Here is a 23,777-nt window from a genome sequence, read left to right on the forward strand (position 1 = left end):
ACATCGTTCGTTCATCCAACAACTGTTCGCCGAGTGCCCACCGTGCGGCCGCGTGCAGGCACCAGGGGAGCAGTGAGGAGTGGGTCGAAAGCAGTGGTGCTGGCTTGTCTGAGTCCCCGGGCAGAGGTGCCTGAGGGGGGACTTGGGTCTCTGCCTCTGAGTCTCCAGTGATGCTAAGAGCCCACCCAGAGGAGGTGCCTAGACCATGTGCTGGATGGGCGTGACCGAATGCAGATGTCACCGATACCAGGTCCAGACATAAGCTCGGGGGCCAAGATCCCCTCCCAGAGCTCTGAGTGCGGAGGCCACACGTCTTCGTTTAGACCAGGGGTTCTCAACCTTCCTAACGCCGCGACCCTTTAATACAGTTCCTCATGTGGTGGTGACCCCATTGTTACAAATTGAACATAATTAAAGCATAGTGATTAATCACAAAAACAATATGTAATTATATATGTGTTTTCCGATGGTCTTAGGCGACCCTGTGAAAGGGTCATTCGACCCCCCAAAGGGGTCGCAGCCCACAGGTTGAGAACCGCTGGTTTAGACCATGGAGCCTGCCCATAGCCCTCTGGCTTCTCTGTCTGCCCTGCTTCTCCCAGGACAGACATGGGTGTCCAGGAAGAAAGCCGTAACTAGCAGCAGCTTTGGAAAACTGCCTTTGTGCAAGGAGAGGTGTGAGCCCTGCTGGAAAGGTCTCACCCAGGTTTGGGCCAATTCGAGCACAGTTCGTGGTGACTGCCAGTAACGCCGAGCTCGCTCTGCAGTGCTGGGGGCGGGGCCGGCCTTCAACACAGTGAGGCTGTGTGGTTGTGGGTCGCTATGTCTAGAGATGCATCATTGCCGGGGTCCAACCCCAGCAGGTCCAGGGGTCCCCAAAGATGTGGACGGAGTCGGCGAAGAAGGAATGACACGGAGACAGCGTTCAGTTGATCAGCAGCCTAGCCAGGATCTCCAGCCAAGTTCTGGTCTTGATCTCCAGAGAGGCTCTGCTTCGGATCTCCAGCGAGGTTCTGTAGCCATGTTCCCTCGCTAGGTTCTCCAGCCAGGTTCTGTCCAGGCTCTCCAGTCAGGTTCAGTGTCCAGGTTCCAGTCAGGTTCTCCTGCCAATCTCTGTAGTCAGGTTCAGTCCAGGATCCCTTGCCATGTTCTCCCGCTAGGCTCTGTCTCTAGGCTCCGAGGCCAGTCCCTCTCCAGGATCCTCCGGCATGCTCTCTACAGCGAAGTTCTTCTGTCTCTAGGCTCCGTGTAGGTTCTGTCTTCTTGATTCTGTTCTAAGTTCTGAGTGTTTCTGTCTTGTTACAACTGTATTTATACCAGTTGATTCAATCCTATCAATCTCTATTACAAAGGTTAGGGCGTTTCTTATCTCCATTCCAGGGAGAAAAGATTATGTAGTTTAAGCATGATTGTTCGTAGTTAAAGGGATTAATTACCCGCCTGGCACTTAGTTGAGGGGTTTTATTCCCTCCCTAACTTCAGGGGAAAATCCCTACCTGGGGATTCAACCTTTCTCGGAGAGGTGACCTTGGTTAAAACACAGCGCCAAGAAGGTGAGCAAACATATTAAGAACCGTATGCCATATATGCCAGGTCCCTTGAAACAGCAAGGATGGACCGGCTCCCGGCACATCATGTCTGTAGAATATTCAAATCCAAATTTATGCAGTGCTGTTTCATCACATGTCTTTATAGCGGGGGACTAATTCTTCTTTTCCAGTGCACATCACTGACTGTGTGTGGTCACAGGCTGGTGTCACACAAGTGCTTCACAGTGCAGCCCCTGGGTTTCATAGGGACCTCGGCTGTTATGGGAGCATAGTACTGAGGGGCTGGGAGGCCAGACCAACCCAAGCCAGGTTTCTTGGTAAAAATCTCATCAGCAGCTCGTGAGATGGTGGTATATGCACGAACACGGGCGTGCCTGTACCTCTGGCCTCTGTGCGATGTGCTCATGCTAAACTTTGCTCCCCTGATCAAGGACTCCTGAAGCTCTGCTATTCAAAGACAGTAACCAGGTCTCTCTCTCTCTCTCTCTCTCTCTCTCTCTCTCTCTCTCTCTCTCTCTCTCTCCCCCCCCCCCGCAACAGTGTATATGGCTGCCCCTTGGCCAAAAAAAGAAAAACACAGGATAAGCAGCCCCAAGAGCCCGCTCCCAAGAGGAAGCCGTTTGCGGTGAAGGCGGACAGCTCCTCGGTGGACGAGCGCTATGAGAGCGACGGGTCGGATGACACGGACGAGAAGGAGGAGGACGAGGAGGAGGAGGACTCGGAGGATGAGGACGAGCCAAGGGAGGACGAGGAGGAGGACCGCGAGGAGGAGGAGGAACTGGAGGAGGAACTAGAGGATGAGGATGATGAGGACGGGGAGGAGGACGAGGAGGATGAGGAGGATGACGAGGACGAGGAGGACGACGAGGAGGAGGAAAACGGTAACCTTAAACCCTAGCGACCCTCCGCGGTGACTTGGGCCGATTCCTCAGCGGGAATTCCTGGTTTCGTGTTGGTGACACTAGTGATGGCCCCATAAATAGGTCTTCCCTGCCAGTGCTGAGAAGAATGGCCACTTGCCCGTCTAACTTCTGTCGTAAAGAATTCCTCTGACCTGTATCAGATGTTAGATTCTGTTCCACTCAAGTCGTTACTCAGCTTGGGGGTCACAAAAGCTGGCTGAGATCCTCAGTGGACACATTTGATGAGCTCAGCACTGTATCCAGAAGGTGACGTTCCACACCTGGTCGCTCATTTGGCAAATGCTCGGATGCTCTACCTACAGGCGCTGTTATTGGCTAAAATAGGGATGTTGGGTGCTTAGTCCACATGCCTCCTAAGGTGGGCGCTGTGGGACCAGCGGGGCTGCGACGGGGTAGTAGTCTCACCTGTCAATTGCCAGGGCCTTTCTTTAGTGCCTGTCCTGTTGGGACAGAGGAATGAATGGAGCCGTCATCTGTGCCCATGCGGAGAGGGTTTCTGCTCTGAAGTGCCGGCGCTGTGGGGGACACACGGTGGGAGCCTGCTTTCCAGGGCGGTGTGTATGTCTGGGGCAGTGTGTTCAGGGTGGCTCTGCTCTGTCTCCAGTTTTCTGTAATTTCCCTCAGAGAAATGCCAAAACCTCTTTCAGAACGAAGGGAATATTTTTTCCTCACGCTTCTTCATCGGGCTTAAAGCCGTTCAGGAAACCGAGTCGGGATGAGCATTTAGATCAGGGGTGAGCGAGTGTCTAGATCGGGGTGAGCCAGGGGAGCAAGTGTCTAGATCAGGGGTGAGTGAGTGTCTATATCAGGGGTGACTGAGTGTCTAGATCAGGGGTGAGCGAGTGTCTAGATCAGGGGTGAGCGAGTGCCTAGATCAGGGGTGAGCGAGTGCCTAGATCAGGGGTGAGCGAGTGTCTAGATCAGGGGTGAGCGAGTGCCTAGATCAGGGGTGAGCGAGTGCCTAGATCAGGGGCGAGCGAGTGTCTAGATCAGGGGTGAGCCAGGGGGCGAGCGAGTGTCTAGATCAGGGGCGAGCAAGTGTCTAGATCAGGGGCGAGCAAGTGTCTAGATCAGGGGTGAGCGAGTGTCTAGATCAGGGGAGTGAGCGAGTGCCTAGATCAGGGGTGAGCGAGTGCCTAGATCAGGGGTGAGCGAGTGCCTAGATCAGGGGTGAGTGAGTGCCTAGATCAGGGGTGAGCGAGTGCCTAGATCAGGGGTGAGCGAGTGTCTAGATCAGGGGAGTGAGCGAGTGTCTAGATCAGGGGAGTGAGCGAGTGTCTAGATCAGGGGAGTGAGCGAGTGTCTAGATCAGGGGTGAGTGAGTGTCTATATCAGGGGTGACTGAGTGTCTAGATCAGGGGTGAGGGAGTGTCTAGATCAGGGGTGAGGGAGTGTCTAGATCAGGGGTGAGCGAGTGTCTAGATCAGGGGAGTGAGCGAGTGTCTAGATCAGGGGTGAGCGAGTGTCTAGATCAGGGGAGTGAGCGAGTGCCTAGATCAGGGGAGTGAGCGAGTGTCTAGATCAGGGGTGAGCGAGTGTCTAGATCAGGGGTGAGCGAGTGTCTAGATCAGGGGAGTGAGCGAGTGCCTAGATCAGGGGTGAGCGAGTGTCTAGATCAGGGGTGACTGAGTGCCTAGATCAGGGGTGAGTGAGTGCCTAGATCAGGGGTGAGCGAGTGCCTAGATCAGGGGTGAGCGAGTGCCTAGATCAGGGGTGAGCGAGTGTCTAGATCAGGGGAGTGAGCGAGTGCCTAGATCAGGGGTGAGCGAGTGTCTAGATCAGGGGTGACTGAGTGCCTAGATCAGGGGTGAGTGAGTGCCTAGATCAGGGGTGAGCGAGTGCCTAGATCAGGGGTGAGCGAGTGCCTAGATCAGGGGTGAGCGAGTGTCTAGATCAGGGGTGAGCGAGTGCCTAGATCAGGGGTGAGTCAGTTGTTGATCCTTTGGAGTCACAGCAGTTCATTTCAGGAAACCTGAACTTCATGAAACAGTCCAGCTTCTTACAGTGGCCGACAGCCCTTACGGAGACGGTTTGCCCCTCCTCTTTACAGAGGTGTACGGACCTACCTGCATGTGCACGTACACACACATTTCATGAGTCAAAGTTCCACTGTGATCATGCAGAGCGTAGGGTGGAGACGCCTGCTAAGGGGACAGAGCACTCGGTGGATGGGAGCATCCCAGGCCTGAAGAGAAACATTGTCTTTAAAGAGACAACAGGGCAGTGTCGGTCTCAGGGTAGGGGCAGTCGCTCTGCAGTAAAAAGGGGAGAGTTGGAGAGCAGACCAATTTGGCAAGTTCCTCTGGGCGCTGGTTGAAACGTGTGGTTGGCATGAAATCATGAGTTGTTGGGCTGACTAATGATTTGTCATTGACCGTGGCCCGTTACGAAGGTGGTGGGCTATGCTCTTTGGATTCTCATGCTGTTTGGGCAGCAGGGGCATTACGCTGGGAGTCATGGTGTCCGTGTGCGATGATCCGTGTGGGAGAGTTGCATGTGCATCATTGCACCCAGGGTCCCCCCCCACCAGATCTCAGGTGCTGCTCTCCGTCTGCTGGAATGAAACTTCCAACTGTAGTTTACTTAGGGTCATATTTTATTTTTTTAATATATTTTTGTTGATTTCAGAGAGGAAAGGAGAGGGAGAGAGATAGAAACATCAGTGATGAGAGAGAAACCCTGATTGGCTGCCTCCTGCACTCCCTACTGGGGATCGAGCCTGCAACCTGGGCACGTGCCCTGACAGGGAATCAAACTGTCACCTCCTGGTTCATAGGTCATTGCTCAACCACTGAGCCATGCTGGCTGGACTGGGTCATCTTATATAATAAAACCCCAATATGCAAATTGACCAAACGGCGGAACACCACTTGCTACGTGCACTGACCACGAGGGGGCAGACGCTCAATGCAGCAGCTGCCCCCTGGTGGTCATTACGCTCCCACAGGGGGAGCGCCACTCAGCCAGAAGCAGGGCTCAGGGCTGGCGAGCACAGCAGCGGTGGCGGGAGCCTCTCCCCGTTCCGCGGCAGCGCTAAGGACCCCTCAGGGAACGTCCACCGAGGGGTCCCAGACGACAAGAGGGCATAGGCTGGGCTGAGGGGGCCCCACCCCCAGTGCATGAATGGTATTTAAATAATCTCTAGTATTTTAAATAATCGACTTTTAAGGTACAAAACAGGCCCATTTTGAAAGAGCAGTCAGCATTATCGAAATGGCTTTGCACTGAGACTGTGTGGGGCTTTTTATTCTGACTTAGAGCATCACTGTTTAAAGTCGGAGAGCAAATCACAACTGCGGCCTTTCTTTGGAGACCCAGCGCCGGGCAGGACGGTGGCTGAGGCAGCACCGTGAGCAGGCAGGGCCGGCACTCAGCAGGACGGGGCTGGCACCTGAAGCTCACTGGGATGTGGGTTCCCGAAAGCAAATACCCCTTCAGAGGTAAATAATCAGTTTCTGGTTCCTGGTTTCAGAATTCAAGCTGCGCATCCTGATCTCCAGGTAAGCACCTTCTAGAATAATCTATGACATCAACGTTGAGGGATTTGCCAGGAACTACTAAGGGAGGCTCGGTGGTGGGAGGTGTTGCGAGGTTACTCCGTGCCGCTGTGGTGAGAATCCCGCTCCCGGCCTCCTCGCAGAGTGTGATCGCGGACTCCCTCTCAGATGCCACCCCTGCAGCCCCGCATTCCCGGAACGTTCAGATCTCAGGGGGTGGCAGGGGGCACCTTCCATGGCCCTGTGGCTGCCAGGGCTCCGCAGGGGCCCCCAGTCTCGCTTGATTTCTAGTCCAAGGAAGGTACCCCCCAGCCCCTCAAAGAAATCGCTGCAGAACCTGGTTCCTGAGGCGGGTTCCCCTGCCTTCTCTGTTGTGGGGAGCAGTGTCCCCTGGGGGAGCCCCACCAGCAGGTGATCCAAGACCCCACTTAGCCACTGCCACATGGAGCTATTCCAGGGGAGGGCACTCCAGCTGTTTCATAAACCCCAGGGTCAGAACCTTCCGGAGGACCCTGGACCAAGGGGCCTGGACAGCTTTGTTGATAGAATACTCGTTTCACATGCTCACACTCCGAGCTATGTCTCATTCAGTAAAATGAGGCTTTGAAAGGCAGATAGCTGTCAATCTCCTGTTTTGATAGCCTCACTTACCAAATTGCTGTTTTACCCAACTGCTCCGTTCAGCGCCAGAATCACTGTCGGCAGGTGGGACTTCTGCGGGGGTAGCAGTGTCCAGGCGCGAGGTGCGGGGGCTTGCAGGGCCTCTGTGGGTGCTGCGTCCTCTCCTGCGCACTGGGCAGACAGCAGGCATTTGCCTGTAACAACCAGGGGTCTGGGCCGCCGCCTCGACGTCGATCCCTTAGTCCCTTGGTTACACTCATGGTGACCCTTACAGCTCCGGGCCTCCAAGGCCACTGTGCCTTTTGCTTCGCAACTAGCAGCGCAGACAGCAGCCTGTGTCAGCAGAGAAGCAGAGCCGTCCTGCGACGGGGGAGCCTCCGGGCCGGACCGTGTGAAGGGCTGGCGCCACGCAGTCCACACACAGCAGGTGGTCCTCTGGCAGGAACCCGGCATCCGGGTGGGGCCGCAGGGCCCAGTGGCGATCGCGTCTCATTGTCTCTACCAACAGGCTGCTGTTTCTCGTCATCTGGGTGGCATTTTCCCCTCAGTCATATGTTGGAATGTGGAGTTTGTTGACAGGTTTAAGTAAAACAAGTATATACAAACCAACAGTTGATGACACCAGCCGCCCACAGATATAGAAGGACGCCCGTTACAACCCGGGAGGGGTATTTATTTTTATCCCAAGGGCCCTCCAGCATCGCAGCCACGATGAACAAGATGCCGCTGGTAATGACCGCCTAAGTGGGCGCAGCAGTGGGCGCAGCAGTGGGCGCAGCAGTGGGCGCAGCAGTGGGTGCAGCAGTGGGTGCAGCAGTGGGCCCCACAGGAGGCAGGCGGGGAGGAGCTGTGTCCCTGTCGGGGGCCTCGTCCGACACTAAGGTCAGAGGCGGAGGTCGTGGTTCCCTCACTGCAGAGCTCAGCTGCTTTTCATCACTTTCTCTCATAAGAACGAGAGGGAAGACTATCTCAGTGATCAGGTTACACTAAGTTCACATTTAATTAATTCAGTGATATTTATTGTCCAGTTGGCATATCACAGGCTGTTTTTTTGCATGGAAAACTTTATTTTCAGAACATTTTAATGGTCTGAGTGTGCATTTATTAAATAGAAGCTTCCTGGGCATCCTGAAGATAAGAAAGTTACTACTCGGGGTCCCAGACTTTTCTAATAGCAGATTTTGGATTCTTGTGATTTGAGAGATACCGGTTAAGTGGCTACTTAATGCCTAGGACGTTGTGGTTTACTTTCATACTCAGCCCACTAAAAAGAGAGCACCTTAAACAATAAGTGCACACGTGTGTACCTTAGGAGTCACCCTGCACCTGCCCACAGGAGAGAACCCCGGAGGAAGAACGGGGTGACCTGTGCAGGCTGAGCACACTCTTGTTGCCGCCCCCACCACACCGGGTCGTGTCTGACACGCGTGTGGACGTGGGCACCCTTCTCTCCTGCTGAAGCTCGGGCGTCTCGGACAGTCGGCTTTGCAGGACGTGCACGCGACCCTGGGCTCAACGGGGGAACTGGAGGCCTCCCGTCCGACAGGCTCACTGGCCTCCTCTCGTTCTCGGGATGCGGGGACCCAAGATGTGTGGCGCCTGCCCAGGAGTTTACATCCAAGGGGCAGTGGCGGGAAGGTGCGGATAGTCATGCTGAGAACCTTTGGAAAGCAGGACAGGGTTGCACTGGGCACGGCAGAGCAAGCTGAGTGGTCAGGACGGGAATGTGTGGTGTGGCCTCCGCAGCGTGTCCGTTACCCAGTGTTCTGCGCCCTTCCCTCCCCCGCTGCCATCTTCAGGAGCTCTGGACAGAGCCTGTCCCTCTGGGGGCGGGGGTGGGGGGATGTGCGGCCCTCCCTCCCCCGCTGCCATCTTCAGGAGCTCTGGACAGAGCTTGTCCCTCTGGGCCTGGCTGTCCTCACTGCCCGCCCACAGGACAGTCCTGCACATGAGTCCTGCTAATGGGCCATTTCCTCTCTGCAGTAAGTCAAACAAATTCAAGACAAAATCCCCCCTGTATAAATTTCTCCTCACAGAAACAAATTTTTTTAAAAAATTGCAAAATTTCCGGGACACGTTTTCTTTCTAGCAGGACGATGCCCTGGCCCAGGTGATTGGAGTGTCCTGGCGATTTGCAGTCGCTGGGCTTGCCTTTCCTCAGACAGTGACAGGATGAAGGCGGTGAGGCCGGCCCCCTTGCGGGTGTTGTCCTCGTGTTGATGAGCCGCTCATCCTCCCCAGGGTTCTCGGGGGCACGTCCCTGAGGAAGGGGCTGTTGAGATGCAGACAGAGGGCAGTCAGGATGAGCCGCCAGCCTGTGCTGCAGCCGGCGCCAAGGCGGTGAGCCTGAGACCCAGGCGGAAACAGATGCGTGGTTCGTGTGCAGGATTTCCACTGCGAGGGGCGGGGGCGCAGTTGGGAGAAACGATCTCACGATTTTATGTATCAGGGGTCCCCAGACTTTTTAAACAGGGGGCCAGTTCACTGTCCTTCAGACCATTGGAGGGCCGGACTATAGTTTAAGAAAAAACTATGAACAAATTCCTACGTGCACACAGCGGCGGCAAAAACACCCGGCGGGCCGGATAAATGGTTCCAGCGGCCACATGTGGCCCGCGGGCCGTAGTTTGAGGACCCCTGTTTTATATCTTAACGTTAATCTCTCCCTACACCCATAAAGGCGTGGTTTTAGGGAGGTTAGCACGTGGATGTGGTGAAGTGTATGGCTGTATGACTTCTAATTGAGTAAAGGCAGAATTAGACATTTCTAGATATCAATCTGTGATAAAAAAAAAAAACACCTTCCTTCATGCAAACTAATGTTGTATAATTACAAAATATAATTATATCTTACATTTTATGAATCATCAGACACTGATACAAGCCAGAAAGCTTGCTGAGAATATAATGTCATGTACATTCAAGATGCAAGGAGCAGGCTTAAATACTGGGGAAAAATCTTTTCTCTATAACAAGAAATCAAAGATGTAGGAGACCAAGTCTGATGTGGTCTCTGCGTTTGTTTTTAAGGCCTGTGTGAAGGAATACCAGGTTATTTGCCTTGTTTTGTTCATTTGGTTTTCATTCCAGACGCTAGTTGGTCAGCGTTCAGTTTAAAGCCCAGGGACGAGGGGAGTCTTCCCGTGCTGCTCGGACCCTTGTCCTGGGCAAGTCCCTGGCTCTCTGGGACCTCACTTGGGCTTCCAAACTAAGGACGGTAACTCCCCTTCAGTCCCCTCCTGGTTTGTTCCGAAGCTCAGAGAAGTCGCCCTCCAGACGAATGCTCTTGCGAGGTGAGCGGCTCAGAGCTGTGAGGCAGCATTGCAGTGGGGCTGCGGCGCGGTCCGCCCGCCGTGCACACGCTCCGGCTCCCTGTGCGGCCGTGGTCTGTGCAGCAAATGTCTGACGTATGTTAAGGCTGCATTCATGTGAAGGATGCAGAGCATCATTGCAGCTCATCTCAGAAAGACAGGATGCGTCTCTGTGTCCCCACAGTGCTCTGCGTTCCCTGGGGACAGGCACTAACTAAGCATCGCCCTTTGCCCCAGAGAAACACAGAGCAGAGCAGGCCAGAGGACTGAGCACAGGAACATGTGCTGTGTTCTCCGCTGAGGGCAGAGCTGGCGGCGTGAGCCCCGGTGGAGGCTGGCAGATGCGAGTTGAACAGGAAAACAAAAGCTCCCAGACACTGAAGACTGGTCGACTGTGTCACCACAGACAGTGTCGTGTTTTTGAAGGGCCTTTGGAGACAGATGAGATTCTGTCCGATATGACGGGGATGGCACTCCCCAAGAAGGCCACCTGCCAAAGGGTGTCTGGATGGCAGGACCCACGGTCGAATTTCACAGCAATTGCACAGCCGCCACGGGGTGGCTTCTTTGACCGGGCGATCAGGTGCTTCAGGATGGCACGTGGTTCTCTTGTTCTACTCGTGGCCGGTTCTCCGTAGGGTCCGTGGCTGGCACTGGCTACAGGGTCCCCAGTTACCATCGGGGGGCGGCCATGCGCCGGCCGTCCTGACGCTGCTCCTCTGGTCAGAGCCCATGAATGTGCGCGTCAAGAGGGAACAGGGCTGAGATTTTGGAACTTCACTAGAACAGGCTGCCTACGATTCTTAACAGCATGAGCCCTGGGCCAGGGCGTCTGTGGTTGGGGTTCCTCCCTCCTGCCGCTCGTTGGGACTGCGTATGTCCTATCCTTGGGGAGATGCTTGGTAGGAATGAGCCAGGAGAGGGACCACTTTTGCGGCAGACAGTTGGTGATGCTCTATGACTAATGCGTGGCCAATTTGATTTGCTGATGTTTAGACGGATGTGTTAGATGTGTAAGTGTGTGGGCTAGAGAGATGTTTTCTGTTATTAATGTGTCGAGGAACAAATCTGCTCCCAAAGAAGGCCTTCCTGAGGGAATGGCAGGAGCCCACGGAGAACGCCCTGGGCCCAGGGGGAGCCCGTGGTCGGGGCCCCTCCTTCCGTCAGCTCACTAGTGAACTTCCCGCCATCTTCTCAGTCTGGCTTTTTAATCATAGAAACAACAGGTGTGACAGTGCAGCTCCCATACCCAGTCTCAGGGGCGGGAGGGGCCCAGGTAAGAAGGCCTCGACTGCCGCCCGTGTCCACGTGAGCGGCTGCGCAGCGTGGAAAGAGGTGCATCCAGGTGGCCTGTCAGTGTCAGACAGGACGCACTCCAGATGGAATGTAGCAGTTTGTCGTTTCTAACATGGTCTTTTTTCTACAACAGTTTTCCTAAATACTTTTTTGAGACTGGATGTGACAGTTAGTCACACATTATTTCTACTGGCTCACCCAGCTTCTCCCGAGGCCATGAGAGGTGACTGGCAGTGCTGCATGTCAGGCAAAGGCTGTGCTGGATGTGGTTCCGCAGCACCAGCTCCCCTCCGTCCTGCTTTGCACAGGCTCCTGGTCACGCGGACCTCCTCCCTCCATGCCCACTGAGATACTTGTACAGGATTCTCAGTTCATCAGATTTTGTTTCTGAATCTCACTATGGCCTTCCTGCTGCTTCATGTGCCTTCTGATAAGTTACCTCCAAGGTGCCACAGTCAGAATAGCTCTTCACTCAGCCCAGACATGTGCTTCTGACCCGAGCGCAGAGTAGGTGTATCCTCTGTGTGAGTCCTCAGGACCCGGGCTTTCCTCGCGCCGCCTGAGCACCACTGGGAAGCAAACCCTTCAAAAGCAGCCGCTGCGCACGTCTGTTATGAGCTGACACCAGGGATGCTCATGGACTCTCACAAAGCCCAGTAATGATGAGTGTAACTGTGGCATATCTGGTTTGGGCTGCAAGTACATAAAGCCGATAAAGAAAAGTCATTCTTGCCCTAACCAGTTTGGCTCAGTGGATAGAGCGTCAGCCCGCGGACTCAAGGGTCCCAGGTTCGATTCCGGTCAAGGGCATGTACCTTGGTTGCGGGCACATCCCCAGTAGGGGGTGTGCAGGAGGCAGCTGATCAATGTTTCTCACTCATCGATGTTTCTAACTCTCTGTTCCTCTCCCTTCCTCTCTGTAGAAAATCAATAAAATATATTTTTTTAAAAAAGAAAAGTCATTCTCAAAATTTAGGTACAATGAAAAATTAATATTTTTAAATTGTTTATTTTAAGATTAATGAAGGAAGTCAATAGTGAATGTGTTTTGAACTGCTCCCGTCGAGCAGTCTGTTTCGCCGTGTCGACACGCAGTGGGACCTCGGGGCTGTGTGGTGTGTAGAGTTGACTGCAATTAGCTTGCTGTCCATGCTGTTGCCGCTAAACTTCACATTCTAGCCTCCACTTCTTTCTTTTCTGTTCTTTTTTGTCCTTTTTTTTTTACTTTCTTTGCAGAAGACCATCAAATGAACTGTCACAGTAGTCGCATAATGCAAGACACAGAAAAGGATGATAATAATAATGATGAGTATGATAACTATGATGAGCTGGTGGCCAAGTCCTTGTTGAATCTCGGCAAGATTGCCGAGGACGCAGCGTACCGGGCCCGCACGGAGTCCGAGATGAACAGCAACACCTCCAACAGTCTGGAAGACGATAGTGACAAAAATGAGAACTTGGGTCGGAAAGGCGAGTTGAGTCTAGACTTAGACAGTGATGTCGTTAGGGAAACGGTGGACTCCCTGAAATTACTAGCACAAGGACATGGTGTGGTGCTGGCGGAGAACATGAACGACAGGAGCTACGCAGACACCGTGTCGCAGCAGGACAGTCGGAACATGAACTACGTGATGCTGGGAAAGCCCCTGAACAACGGGCTGGGGGAGAAGCTGGTGGAGGAGAGCGACGAGGAGGTGTGCCTGAGCAGCCTGGAGTGCCTGCGCAACCAGTGCTTCGACCTGGCCCGCAAGCTGAGCGAGACCAGCCCGCAGGACCGGAACCCGCAGCCCAGCCTCAGCGGCCGCCCGCACCTCCGGCCAGAGGACGACTTCTCGGGCAGGACGCCGGACAGGAGCTACTCGGACATGATGAACCTGATGAGGCTCGAGGAGCAGCTGAGCCCCAGGTCGAGGACTTTCTCCAGCTGCGCAAAGGAGGACGGGTACCACGAGAGAGATGACGACACGGCCTCCGTCACCTCCGACAGGTCCGAGGAGGTGTTCGACATGACCAAGGGCAACCTGACCCTCCTGGAGAAAGCCATCGCTTTGGAAACGGAGAGGGCGAAGGCCATGCGGGAGAAAATGGCCATGGAGGCCGGCAGGCGGGACAGTATGAGGTCGTATGAGGAGCAGTCGCCAAGACAGCTGCCCGGGGAGGAGAGAAAGCCCAAACCCAGCGACAGCCATGTCAAAAAGCCATACTATGGTAAAGGTAATATTTCTACCTACGTAAGTTCCTCATGAAAGTGTGAGCCTGAGTAAAAGATGTCAATGTGGCCACAATTAAGTGTGCATCCTGGTAAATTGTCTCTCTGATGCACAGTTCCTAGGGCCGATTCCAGAGTTACAGATTGTGATTATAGTTCTCAAGAGCAAATACAATGTCTGAGAAATACACAACGCAGCTCAGTGTCATATTAGCAGAGCAGATGACGAACAGGATGTTTCCGTGGAAGAGGCATGTCTTGGTGCACGTGGTAGGAACTATCAGGATGAGCTGTGATCTTAAACGCGGACCACAATCTGAGTGGCAAGGGTCTATGCAGCAGTCAGTCGGGGTGGAACATGCATCTTCTAACATCACGATTTATAAAATTATCATCGAATGACAGTTACCGATAAAACCTCCCCCATAGAAAACATCCCTGAGAGAAATTGAACAGGAACAGAAGGACCGATAACATAAGACAAGGGCAAGCACTGCACATTAATTATCGTAGGTGCTTGGCGGCTGGAGCCATTGGCTGTGCAGAGCGTGTGTGTCCCAGGCTGAGAGCAAGAGCAGTTTCCTCATAGAATCACTCCCCTCACTGATCCGGTTCAGTGTGGAAGCAATTGTGGGGTTACTTTATCATAAAACAGGCAGAGCCTCCCAGTGTGGGAGTGTTCGTGGGTTTGTGTTTATGAGGTATGTGAGCACATATTTGCATACATCTCTATGTTTAATTACATGCATATTAGTCACTGTGTTTAATATGTATATTCCAACCTGAGCAATTGACTTCATGTTCGAAATAACCGCTGTGTCCCCTTTCAGAAGGAGGCAGGTTACAAGAACCTCGAGTAGATCTTGGGCACTGCAGGTTTCAGTTACAGACACTTAAAACTCAGGAAGCCATTTAAAGAATAAAATTGGTGATTCCTTAAGTCCCTCCAGATGAGCACCAGACAAGATCCTCTGTGTTATCTGCTATTCTATGCCTTACAAACACAGATCCTCCCCGGGGAGCTGACGGTGAGGTTCAGGAATTTCGTTTGAAAATCAGTTGCTCTGTAAACTTCGAAGGATAGGAAAACCTGCTTTTTCTGCTGTGACATCGTGTGTATTCTCCTCTCAATGTGCACGCAGCCCCACAGCCCGTGGCCAGCACTACCCCGGGTCCCCTGGGCACGGCCCGAGCCAGAGGCCTGCGGCTCCTGCCCTGAATCGAGCCCGGTATCGACTCAGTCATGCGGTGCAGGCAGAGCCTTGGCAGGTGTGGACGGGAGGGAGGGGTGGTGCTCAGGCCACAGAGTGTGGCTCAGCGGAGCCCGGGCTGGCTCTGGTGCTGGAAAGACCAAGACGTCGCACGTACGTTGTGGCTGTAGTGGGGGCCGTTAGAAATGGTGTGCTAGATGTTTGAGAATCATCTCAACATTTTTAGGAAGAAATAGTGTCTCTGCCATGGGCTTGCTCAGGTGGCCACGCGCTAGGTTCTGACCTAGACGTCTGCAGAGTGGACTGTGGTGGGCTCCGCACGGAGCCACGGGCCCTTGGGGCATCCCTCCTCTGGTTTCCGTGGCTCCTTTAAGCCCAGAGTTTCCTGTAGATACGGATTCGTTTTGTTTTGTTATGGTTGCTTGGTATGGTTTTTGTTTTTTGTAAGAAATGGAATTCCAGTGGCTTGCTTCCCCTAGATCAGTGGGGATGGAGTGGGCATGGACGGTGGCACTGAGATATGCTTTTCCCCGGAGCAGGGAGGGCTGGGAGCTGGCCTTTCCAGAGGAGCTGGAGGGCATGGACCTGCCTCTGCCCAGCTGCTCCACATCTTCTCCCTCAGTCATTGTGTTCCCCACTACCCCAGTTTCTTGTGAAGTTGCCACAGTTTTGTCAGAGCCAAATTAGTGTGGCCAGGCAAGGACCCAGAGCGGGCAAAGAGATGAGTGCCCTGTTTGAAGAGATAGCTTCTCACCAGCAGGGCCAGGCAGCCCTCCGGCCAGAGCGTCCAGTCTGTTCTCAGCTCCTCTGCTATTTTATTAAAGATGAAGGGAACGTGCGTACCATTCTCATTTAGACGCAATCTTCTCAAAATGATGTAAATGATAAACCAGTAACCTTTCCAGAATCTGAGCTAAAACAAAAGAGGTTCATCCGGAAACGCCTTTATCTGCTTCCTAAGCCTCACTGGACGGGTGTAGGAGCAAGCTGAGCCGGCACTCGAGTCTTTTGGGTATTGCTTCGAGGTTTGCTGTTGAGTTGTTGGTCTGTTTGCTTGCTGGGTTGTTCTGTGTTTGCTCCAGTGTTTGCCTTCGAGACGAATTGGGATTGCAAGAAATAAGAAAGCCGGGGCGTAGTGGTGAGGCGAGTGGCAGCTCCAGCCTGGCTCACACATCGAGAGGAGATTGTGCCCGGTGTCTTCCAGCACCCGCGGCCGTCTGAGCCACATGTGCCCACACATCGGACCTCGACTTCAGAACACTTTCAAAATCTGTGAATGATTTGTTAGGAAATCTTAAGTGTCCTGATGAAAAAGAGACACTTAATTATTAATAATAGTTAAAAGTTGCATTTTGTCCTTTAAAGTCATTTATATCTAGGTTATGACCTTAATCAACATTTTCCTATGAAACTGTTCCTGTGTGCTTCGGTATTTACATTAATTAATGTACACCGATGTTATGATGAAACTGCTTGCAAGGCAGTGAAACGCTAGGCTTCGGGGTTGCATGTAGGAGACACTCCAGCATGACATCTGAACGCTGACATCACAATAGCCTGTTTTTAGATTTATTTCCAGTGACTACGATCCCCAGTAGGTCAGGAAGCAGCAGACAGCATATCTAGGACTCGCCAACATCAGCGCTGGTTTTAGAGACCGAGACCTGGAAGAGCCGCGTTCCGTAGGGCAGCGCACTGGCTTACAAGTCAGGGGTCTTTTACAGAAACAGGGTGTGGACGTCCCTGCGAGCCCTTGGTCTATTTCCCTTTACATGACGGACTCAAGAAAAAGTCCTTAAGGCTTTAAAAATGTTAAGCCAGGCTTTTTTCTTTATATAAAATGAATACTTTACCAAAAGTAAAACATGTTTCTCACAGTCATGATTGGCTTGATTAATAAAATCTATAATAATAAAAGCGTAATATGCTAATTAGACCAGACGTCCTTCCAGATGACCTTCCTGACGAAGCTGGGGCTGCAAGGAAAGCCCGGGTCCCGGGGGCCTTCCAGTGGCCAGAGAGAAGCCCGGGTCCTGAGTGCCAGACAGAAGCTGGTGCTGACAGCTGGGGGAAGGAAGGCCTACTCTTACACAAATTTCATGCATCGGGCCTCTAGTCTACATATATAAAAGCCTAAACAACCTTTATGACCTGATGACCAGCCAGTAGCTATGACACACACTGACCACCAGGGGGCAGACACTCAATGCAGGAGATGCCCCCTGGTGGTCAGTGCACTCCCATGCCAACCTCCCACAGTCCCTCCCCCGCCCCACCAGCCGGCCAGCCTCGATCGGCCCTGATCGGGACTGGGCGAGACAGCCCTGATTGTCCCCATCACTGGCCAGGCCAAGGGACCCCACCCGTGCACGAATTCCTGCACCAGGCCTCTCGTATCAATATCAAAGCACTGGACCCCTGGATCAGGTCCTAGGACTCACTCTCTGTTGATAATCTGTGAGGTGGTTTTCAGAAACAGTGTTCTGCACACTCACGGCGCTGTTTAGACTATTTCTGGAGTTGTTTTTGCATGTTCATGCACTGGGTCCCTCTGGGCATAGAAGTACATGTGAGCAGTATGGCTGCGTTTCTGCCTCGGGCTCCTCCCCCAGCAGCTGCAGAGCCGCTGACCTGCGTGCACGCGTCCATCCCGGGGCCTCCTCAGTCCCGTGCACGCAGAGGAGCCACCGGTGCCCGCGGCCGCGCTGGGCAGCTCCGAGTGCACGCCCGTCAGGGGGGTCCCGCCTCTGGGTCATTTGCTTGCAGTGCCTTCTGAGAGTTCAGCTTATTTTCAGAAAATCTCTAAATTGACGTGCTACCTAGCAATTTCAACACCAGCAAACCTGTCCCTTGTGTTGTCTACAATCAGACACCCCAAGAAGGCCACCTGCCAAAGGGCGTCTGACGGCAGGACCCGCGGTCGAATTTCACAGCAATTGCGCAGCCGCCACGGGGTGGCTTTGTTCTCTGAGAAGGCCACTGTCTCATTCCGTTGGTTTCTGTGAGCTTATCATGTAACACACGGGAAACAAGAGTGCAGTAGGGATAGTCTTGTCTTCTTTTTCACAGAAAGCAAGATATTGTGTGATTCATGATTACACTGTTTAAGGTCAGAAATCACGCCAAGCCACAGACCTACGCAAAAGCCCGGTGCCACGGCGTCTCCCTGCCACCTGCTTTGTCTCTTTACTCATCAAGGTCTCTTCAGAGTGTGAAGTGAGCACATTGTCGTCAGTGGGTAAAGGATTCACTCTCTTGACACCTGTTGTCGCTTTTAGATCCCTCGAGAGCAGAAAAGAAAGAGAGCAAGTGTCCAACCCCAGGGTGCGATGGAACTGGCCACGTAACTGGGCTGTACCCGCATCACCGCAGCCTGTCCGGATGCCCGCACAAAGATAGGGTCCCTCCGGAAAGTAAGTCTGCCTCACGATCCCGCACACACCGACGGCCCTTCTGTCATCTCTCTTGCCTCTGTCATTTCCATCTGTCCTGACGGGCAGCCCCAGTGCAAGTGCACACGGGCCAGCAGGCTCTAGAGCTCACCCTCCGCGGGCAGCGTGTCCTCGTGTCCTTCCTGCGGGACTGGCCCTAGGATGGAGCCCGGCACCCGGCTTCCTCTGCCCCCAGGCAGGCCTGGCCTCCAGGGCGCAGCTCACTCGGACCTGCTCCGCAGCCTCAGGCAGACTCCTCAGCAGCGCAGAGCTGAGTGCAGCTGGTCCCACAGCCCTCCCAGCTTGAAGCCGTGGGGGCCTAGAGGAAACCCCTTATCTGGACCCATTATGTGTCAATGTCCATCAGTATTTCTATTTGTATTTTATTGCATTTTATTCCAAAAGTCTGTTTCATGTCATAGTTGCCCCAGCATTTCCGCACAATAAAATCTTAAGTGAGGAGGGTTACAGCAGGTGGGTTTTGATCCCACGCATTTATTTTAATCAGTTAGGTTCTGAGAATAGGCAATAAATTTTTTAAAAACAACTAAATTTTCTTTAGAACTGAACCAATGTATACATTTTTATCTTTCTCACAGCACATGAAGTATTCCAACTATTTTATTTTTTTAATATATTTGTATTGATTTCAGAGAGAAAGGGAAAGGGAGAGAGAGATAGAAACATCAATGATAAGAGAGAATCATGGATCAGTTGCCTTCCACACGCCCCACACTAGGGATCGAGCCCACAACCGCAGGCCTGTGCCCTGACCAGGAATCAAACCGTGACCTCCTGGTTCATAGGTCGACACTCAACCACTGAGCCACGCCGGCCCGGCTAAAAACAATTAGAACTGATTGCACAGGGAAATGGCACATTTTCAGAAATGACCTTTGAGTCTAAGACCCTGATCGTGAGTCTCAGGATCTTCCTCATTGTCTGAGACACAGTTTCTAGTGAGGAAAGTGGAGTCACTTGGCTGGAGATGGGACCAGACGATCCGCTGACTGTTTGCAGGGACTTCTGAGGATGGTCCCATTCAGTCGCTGACTTTGGGATACTTGAGGCCCATCTGGCGGAACCCGGAGAAGTTCCCAGGAGCTGAGGCTTAGGACAGGCTTAGCGGGGCCGGTTCAGGGGAGGTATTTTAGAAGGGTTGGGACTCTGTTTTCAGACGGCTGCTGAAAATAGTAAGCCTGTTTCCTGCACGTGCCCTGTCAGCAGCCGAGAGCAGGAGCGGGGAGCGCGCTGCCCGTGTGTTACATGAGCAGGGAGGCAGCATGTGGCCGCAGCAGCTTACCCCCAGCCGGGCCACCGTGCACGCAGCCCGCAGGCAGCGCCAGCGGCTTTTCAGATGAGGAAACCTCGGCGCACATGCGTCCCTCCTTCCCAGTCAGCACAGGCCTGGCGCGTGGAAGACACTCCGTGCTTTTCAAACCAGCGTGAGCGGGTGCGAGCCACTGGGTAGACGCCTGAGCGAGATCCGGGTCCACACCCACCTGAGTCCCGAGACCTGGTCTGAGCGGCCTCGTCCTAGCCAGCCCGCCACCTGGAGCACGGCACACGCTCTGCACTTGGTTTTCCTCATCTGCACAATGAGGCGTTAGGGCGAAGCCCTCGGGCCTTAAGAGAAATAGCCACTTGGCGCCGTTTCTCGGTCAGGCCCACATTTCCACCGTCAGAGCAGAGGATGGGCTTCTCCTCGGAGCTCACAGTCCTCCTGGCTCCACATGCTCCCGGAAGAGCCCAAATGGAGCAGAAACGGGCCGTGTCCTGACAGCCGCAGACGAAGGCCACGCCTGTCACGCCTGCGCCCGGCACGGTGGGGGCTCAGCTCTGGCGCTGGCCCCCTGATCCCTGCCCACCTGGACTCGTATCATTCCTTAGAACACCATGAAGTGGAAACAGTCGCCCTCCAGGTGGACTCCATACAGTGGTCTGTCGCCCCAGTTTGCAACACATTGTGTGAGGAGCAGAGGCCGCCCCACTGAACGAGACCCCGCTCTGTCCTCCAGGAGCCCCCACAGGGCAGGCATGACCTCTAGGGACAGGCTCCGCAGCAGCTGCGGACACGCCCCAGACACCAGGGGTGAGGCCTTCCCCAGGGACCTCAGGCCTCACGGCTGTCCCGCTCAGCCTGTCTGTGAGAGAGAGAACCACACATTCTCTGCCCGCTGCCGGAGCTGTCCACACAGGAGCCCGGCTGGAGGAGGCGGCAGAGGCACAGGAGGCGGGCAGGCTGGCAGGGCCTGAGGAGGGCTCATGAGAGAGGCAGGCGGACTGAGGTGAAGGCAGGGACTGTGCCTCAGGGCGCGATCAGGTGGTGACCGCAGTGACGGGTGTAGGGAGCTGAGGAACAGGGAGACAGTGGCCTGGATTTGTCTTCTGGAACGGGAAGTGCGGTCTGACGGTCCTGAGGGCTGCGGGGGGAGGTCTGGAGGCTGGAGAAGGTCAGACGCGCAGCTGCTCTGGGTCTGCCTCTGAGCCGTGCGCGTAGAGATGAGTGGAGTGGCCCAGACAGGACCCCGAGGGGAAGACGAGCAGAGGGCGAAAGGCAGGCAGAGCGGAGACGGGCCGAGAGGACAGTGTTCTGCACAGGGGACACCTGTGGAAAGGTCCGGAGAAGGGCGTGAGGGCTGCGGGGAAGAGCAGGAGAGACGTGGCCGAGGAGGAGAGGCCGATGGCCCGCCCTCAAGTGGGCGTCTGTGTGGCCACTTAGCAGGAGGCGCAGGTGCAGGCCGTTTGAGGTCTGAGCCTCGGACATGCGTGAGGCTGCTTGCATCTCCCAAAGAGACTGTGTGGAGAGCTTTTAGCTTGGAAGGAAAATGGTGTGAATTGGAGAGAAGCAGTGTCCTGGGCAGTGGTGTGACATGACAGCAGGTCAGGAGAGGAGTGAGGAGTGAGTGACGGCGGGCGACCGTGCGGCAGAGCAGGACCCAGAGGCAGGGAGCGGGCGGGTGGGTGCTGCCTCCTCCGAGCGGGCAGAGGCCCAAGGAGCGGGCCAAGCCCCGGGAAGACAGGTCCCCCGAGGGAGCAGCACAGGCCCCCCCACCGATCACTGCACTCGGCTGAGAACTGCAGGGGCAAACCCAGATTTAAGGAGCTGTCCAGAGTGAGGGGTGCGATGTGGCCTGAGTAATAAGCTCCCTGTGCACGCTTCAGGGAGAGGGAGGCTGTTCTGGAGGAAGGAGGTTTGTAGAAAGTAGTCCTGGAACTCGTTGGGGCAGACTCTGTTTTTAGGGGGCCTCCCACGCCCACCTCCGTGAGGCAGACCTCACCCCGAGGGACGCTCCCACAGTTCCTGCCGTGTGTTCTCCGGGAGGGGGTAGCCAAGTGTGCTGGGCCAGCGACATGGGTCACTTCTCTTGACTGCCCACCCTCACTCCTCACCCCATCTGCCTTCCCCACCACCCAGAGCAGTGGCCTGTCCACTGAGGAGCAAGGCTGTGCACACAGCCTGACCGTGGCCATGGCGAGTAGCTGAGCATGTCCCTGACTGCTGGTCACTCCCGGGCCCCACAGTGGGCGACCGAGTCCCCTCACTGGCCTCCCGGCCCAGCAGCACAGCACTGACTATCCCAGCTCACTCATTTGAAGAAGAATGAAGTGTTCAATTCCTAGGTGGAAAGCCACCATTTAATTCATTTCATTAAAAATAAGGCTTGGGGTTCCTGTCACCATGGCCGCCATGCCCGCCATGCCCTCATGACACTGTTTCTGAGGCAGAGGCGTGTGTTGGGACCGTCTGGTCTGCGTGCTGCTGCCTGGCGATCAGGTGCTCAGTGCTTACGTGTGGGGGGCAGATGGGCCGCGCTGGGGACATCCTCACATCCCGACCTCCAGCCCCCACACAGCGCACCCCGCTCTGCATGCCCTCAGATGAGCCTTCTCCCCTTCCCACGTGTTCCCCTGACCATGCCCATCACGAGTGTCTGCCGGCCGTCAGTCGTACACGAGCCACTTTGTTAGAATGACTGCGTCCTCTTGTCCCCGGATGTTGCTGTGTTTTAATGCCACGTGTTTTCTCTGCTCTCCCTGTCAAGTTCTTGCCATGCATGAGAATGTTCTCAAGTGTCCTACTCCGGGCTGCACAGGGCGCGGGCATGTAAATAGCAACAGGAACTCTCACCGAAGGTAAGCACAGCCCCTGCGCCCTGCCTGCAGGGGATCCCCGGGAGCCCCGCCTCTTCCCGCCCTGACGCACCCTCATCCAGAGGATGGAGACTTGGTCCCATCGCACTCGGCGTGTGATGCTCAGACCCCGGGTCACAGATGGGAGGTTTCAATGGTCGCACCCCCCTCGGGATGGGGCAGCAGTCCCCCGGGAGGCGCCGTCCTCGCTGTGACCTCTGAGGGAACCATGACCATGTGCAACTGGAAGAAACAGTACAGGCTCCCTGTGCCCGTCAGGAGGGACTGGTCCACCCCTCAGGGCGGGGCTTGGAATCCAGGAAGGAGCTGGGCTGCCCGGCTCTGCTGGACCCTGCCCGGGGTGGCAGCAGCAGCCTTCCTGGCCCCCTGCTGTCTTCCCGCTCACAGCCATGCTTTGCTCTGAGTGAAGTCCAGTTCTCCTTCCTCCTTTGTTCTCACCCCCACGGAGCGGCAGCCCTTCCATCAGGTGCTCCTTGGCCGTAGCAGAGCGGTTCTGTCCCAGGGTGCCCTGCAGCCTGGTCCCGCACCACACGCCTAACACACCTGTAAGCCTAAATGCTGGGAGCGTCCCTCTAATGCTGGCTCTTCCCACTGGCCAGTGTGGTCACTTGTGTTAAATTTATAATGAATCAGATCACAGCCCGCCACCCCCAGCCCTTGGGGTGTGTCCTGGGCGTGTGCTGCAAAGGAGGCAGCAGTGGGAGTAAGGGTCGTGCTGAGCGTGACTCGAGGCTGCGTTTCCAGACCAGCTCCTCGGTCAGATCTCACACAGCCCCACGCGCAGGGAGGGAGGCCCACGGTGCCTGTGGTTGGTGGACTGAGCAGTCACACAGGCAGCAGACACCGCGGTCTCGGGAACGACCTGAGTATCCAGCTCCAGAGCCTCTTCCAGCAAGCGGGCCTCGGACTGTCCTGCTGTCCCCCATCCCTCTTCAGGGGCACCAGCCACGCCCTGTGGTCAGCGGTGCTCGGGGGTCGGCCCAGACCTCCGTCTCTGGTGCCAGCCAGAGAGCTGCCCTGCCTGGGCCACTAGACGGCCTGCCCCGTGGCCAGTCCCTCCTCCACACCCAGGGACCGTCCCTGAAGGGAGCCTGGGTCTGACCGACTGGCTTACACGCTCTGGAATGTCTTGGGCCTGGCTGGCTGGCGTGAGAAAGCTTCAGGTGCACTTCACACGGGGCACGCCAGCAGGCAGCACTGTCTGCTGGGGGGAGGGAATACCCACTCTCGCGTTCCCACCATCAGGAGAGCAGACAGGTTGGGAAATCACCCCTGCTCCCGCGAGGATGTGGTTTGCTGACCAGGGAGGGGGCGGCGGCCCAGTCGGGGGTGGTGTGTGGAGCCCTCGGGGAGACAACTGACCCCTTTCTGTGCTTGCAGCCTCTCTGGATGCCCTATTGCTGCAGCGGAGAAGCTGGCAAAGGCCCAGGAAAAGCACCAGAGCTGCGACGTGTCCAAGTCCAGCCCGGCCTCAGACCGGGTGCTCAGGTACAGCTCCGACCAGAGGTCCTCAAACTTTTTAAACGGGGCCAGTTCCCTGTCCCTCAGACATTCCACACACGCGCACTGCGGG

General features: G+C 55.0%; 1 protein-coding gene across 10 annotated transcripts in view; it reads left to right on the top strand.

The window, feature by feature from the left end:
* The window catches only part of MYT1L (myelin transcription factor 1 like), a 301,904-nt gene that overhangs the window by 224,197 nt on the left and 53,930 nt on the right, over window positions 1-23,777 (top strand). For 7 of the 10 annotated variants that reach the window (XM_059660630.1, XM_059660629.1, XM_059660636.1 and 4 more), the window contains 5 exons: window positions 2,091-2,431; window positions 12,435-13,412; window positions 17,897-18,031; window positions 22,096-22,186; window positions 23,585-23,692. In XM_059660630.1, the coding sequence (XP_059516613.1) occupies window positions 2,091-2,431; window positions 12,435-13,412; window positions 17,897-18,031; window positions 22,096-22,186; window positions 23,585-23,692 (1,653 nt within the window). The remainder of the gene's footprint in view (window positions 1-2,090; window positions 2,432-12,434; window positions 13,413-17,896; window positions 18,032-22,095; window positions 22,187-23,584; window positions 23,693-23,777) is intronic. The other 3 variants (XM_059660635.1, XM_059660637.1, XM_059660638.1) reach the window with 2 other exon arrangements.

This window comes from Myotis daubentonii, chromosome 12 (assembly GCF_963259705.1).
Source record: "Myotis daubentonii chromosome 12, mMyoDau2.1, whole genome shotgun sequence".
Classification (NCBI taxonomy): domain Eukaryota; kingdom Metazoa; phylum Chordata; class Mammalia; order Chiroptera; family Vespertilionidae; genus Myotis; species Myotis daubentonii.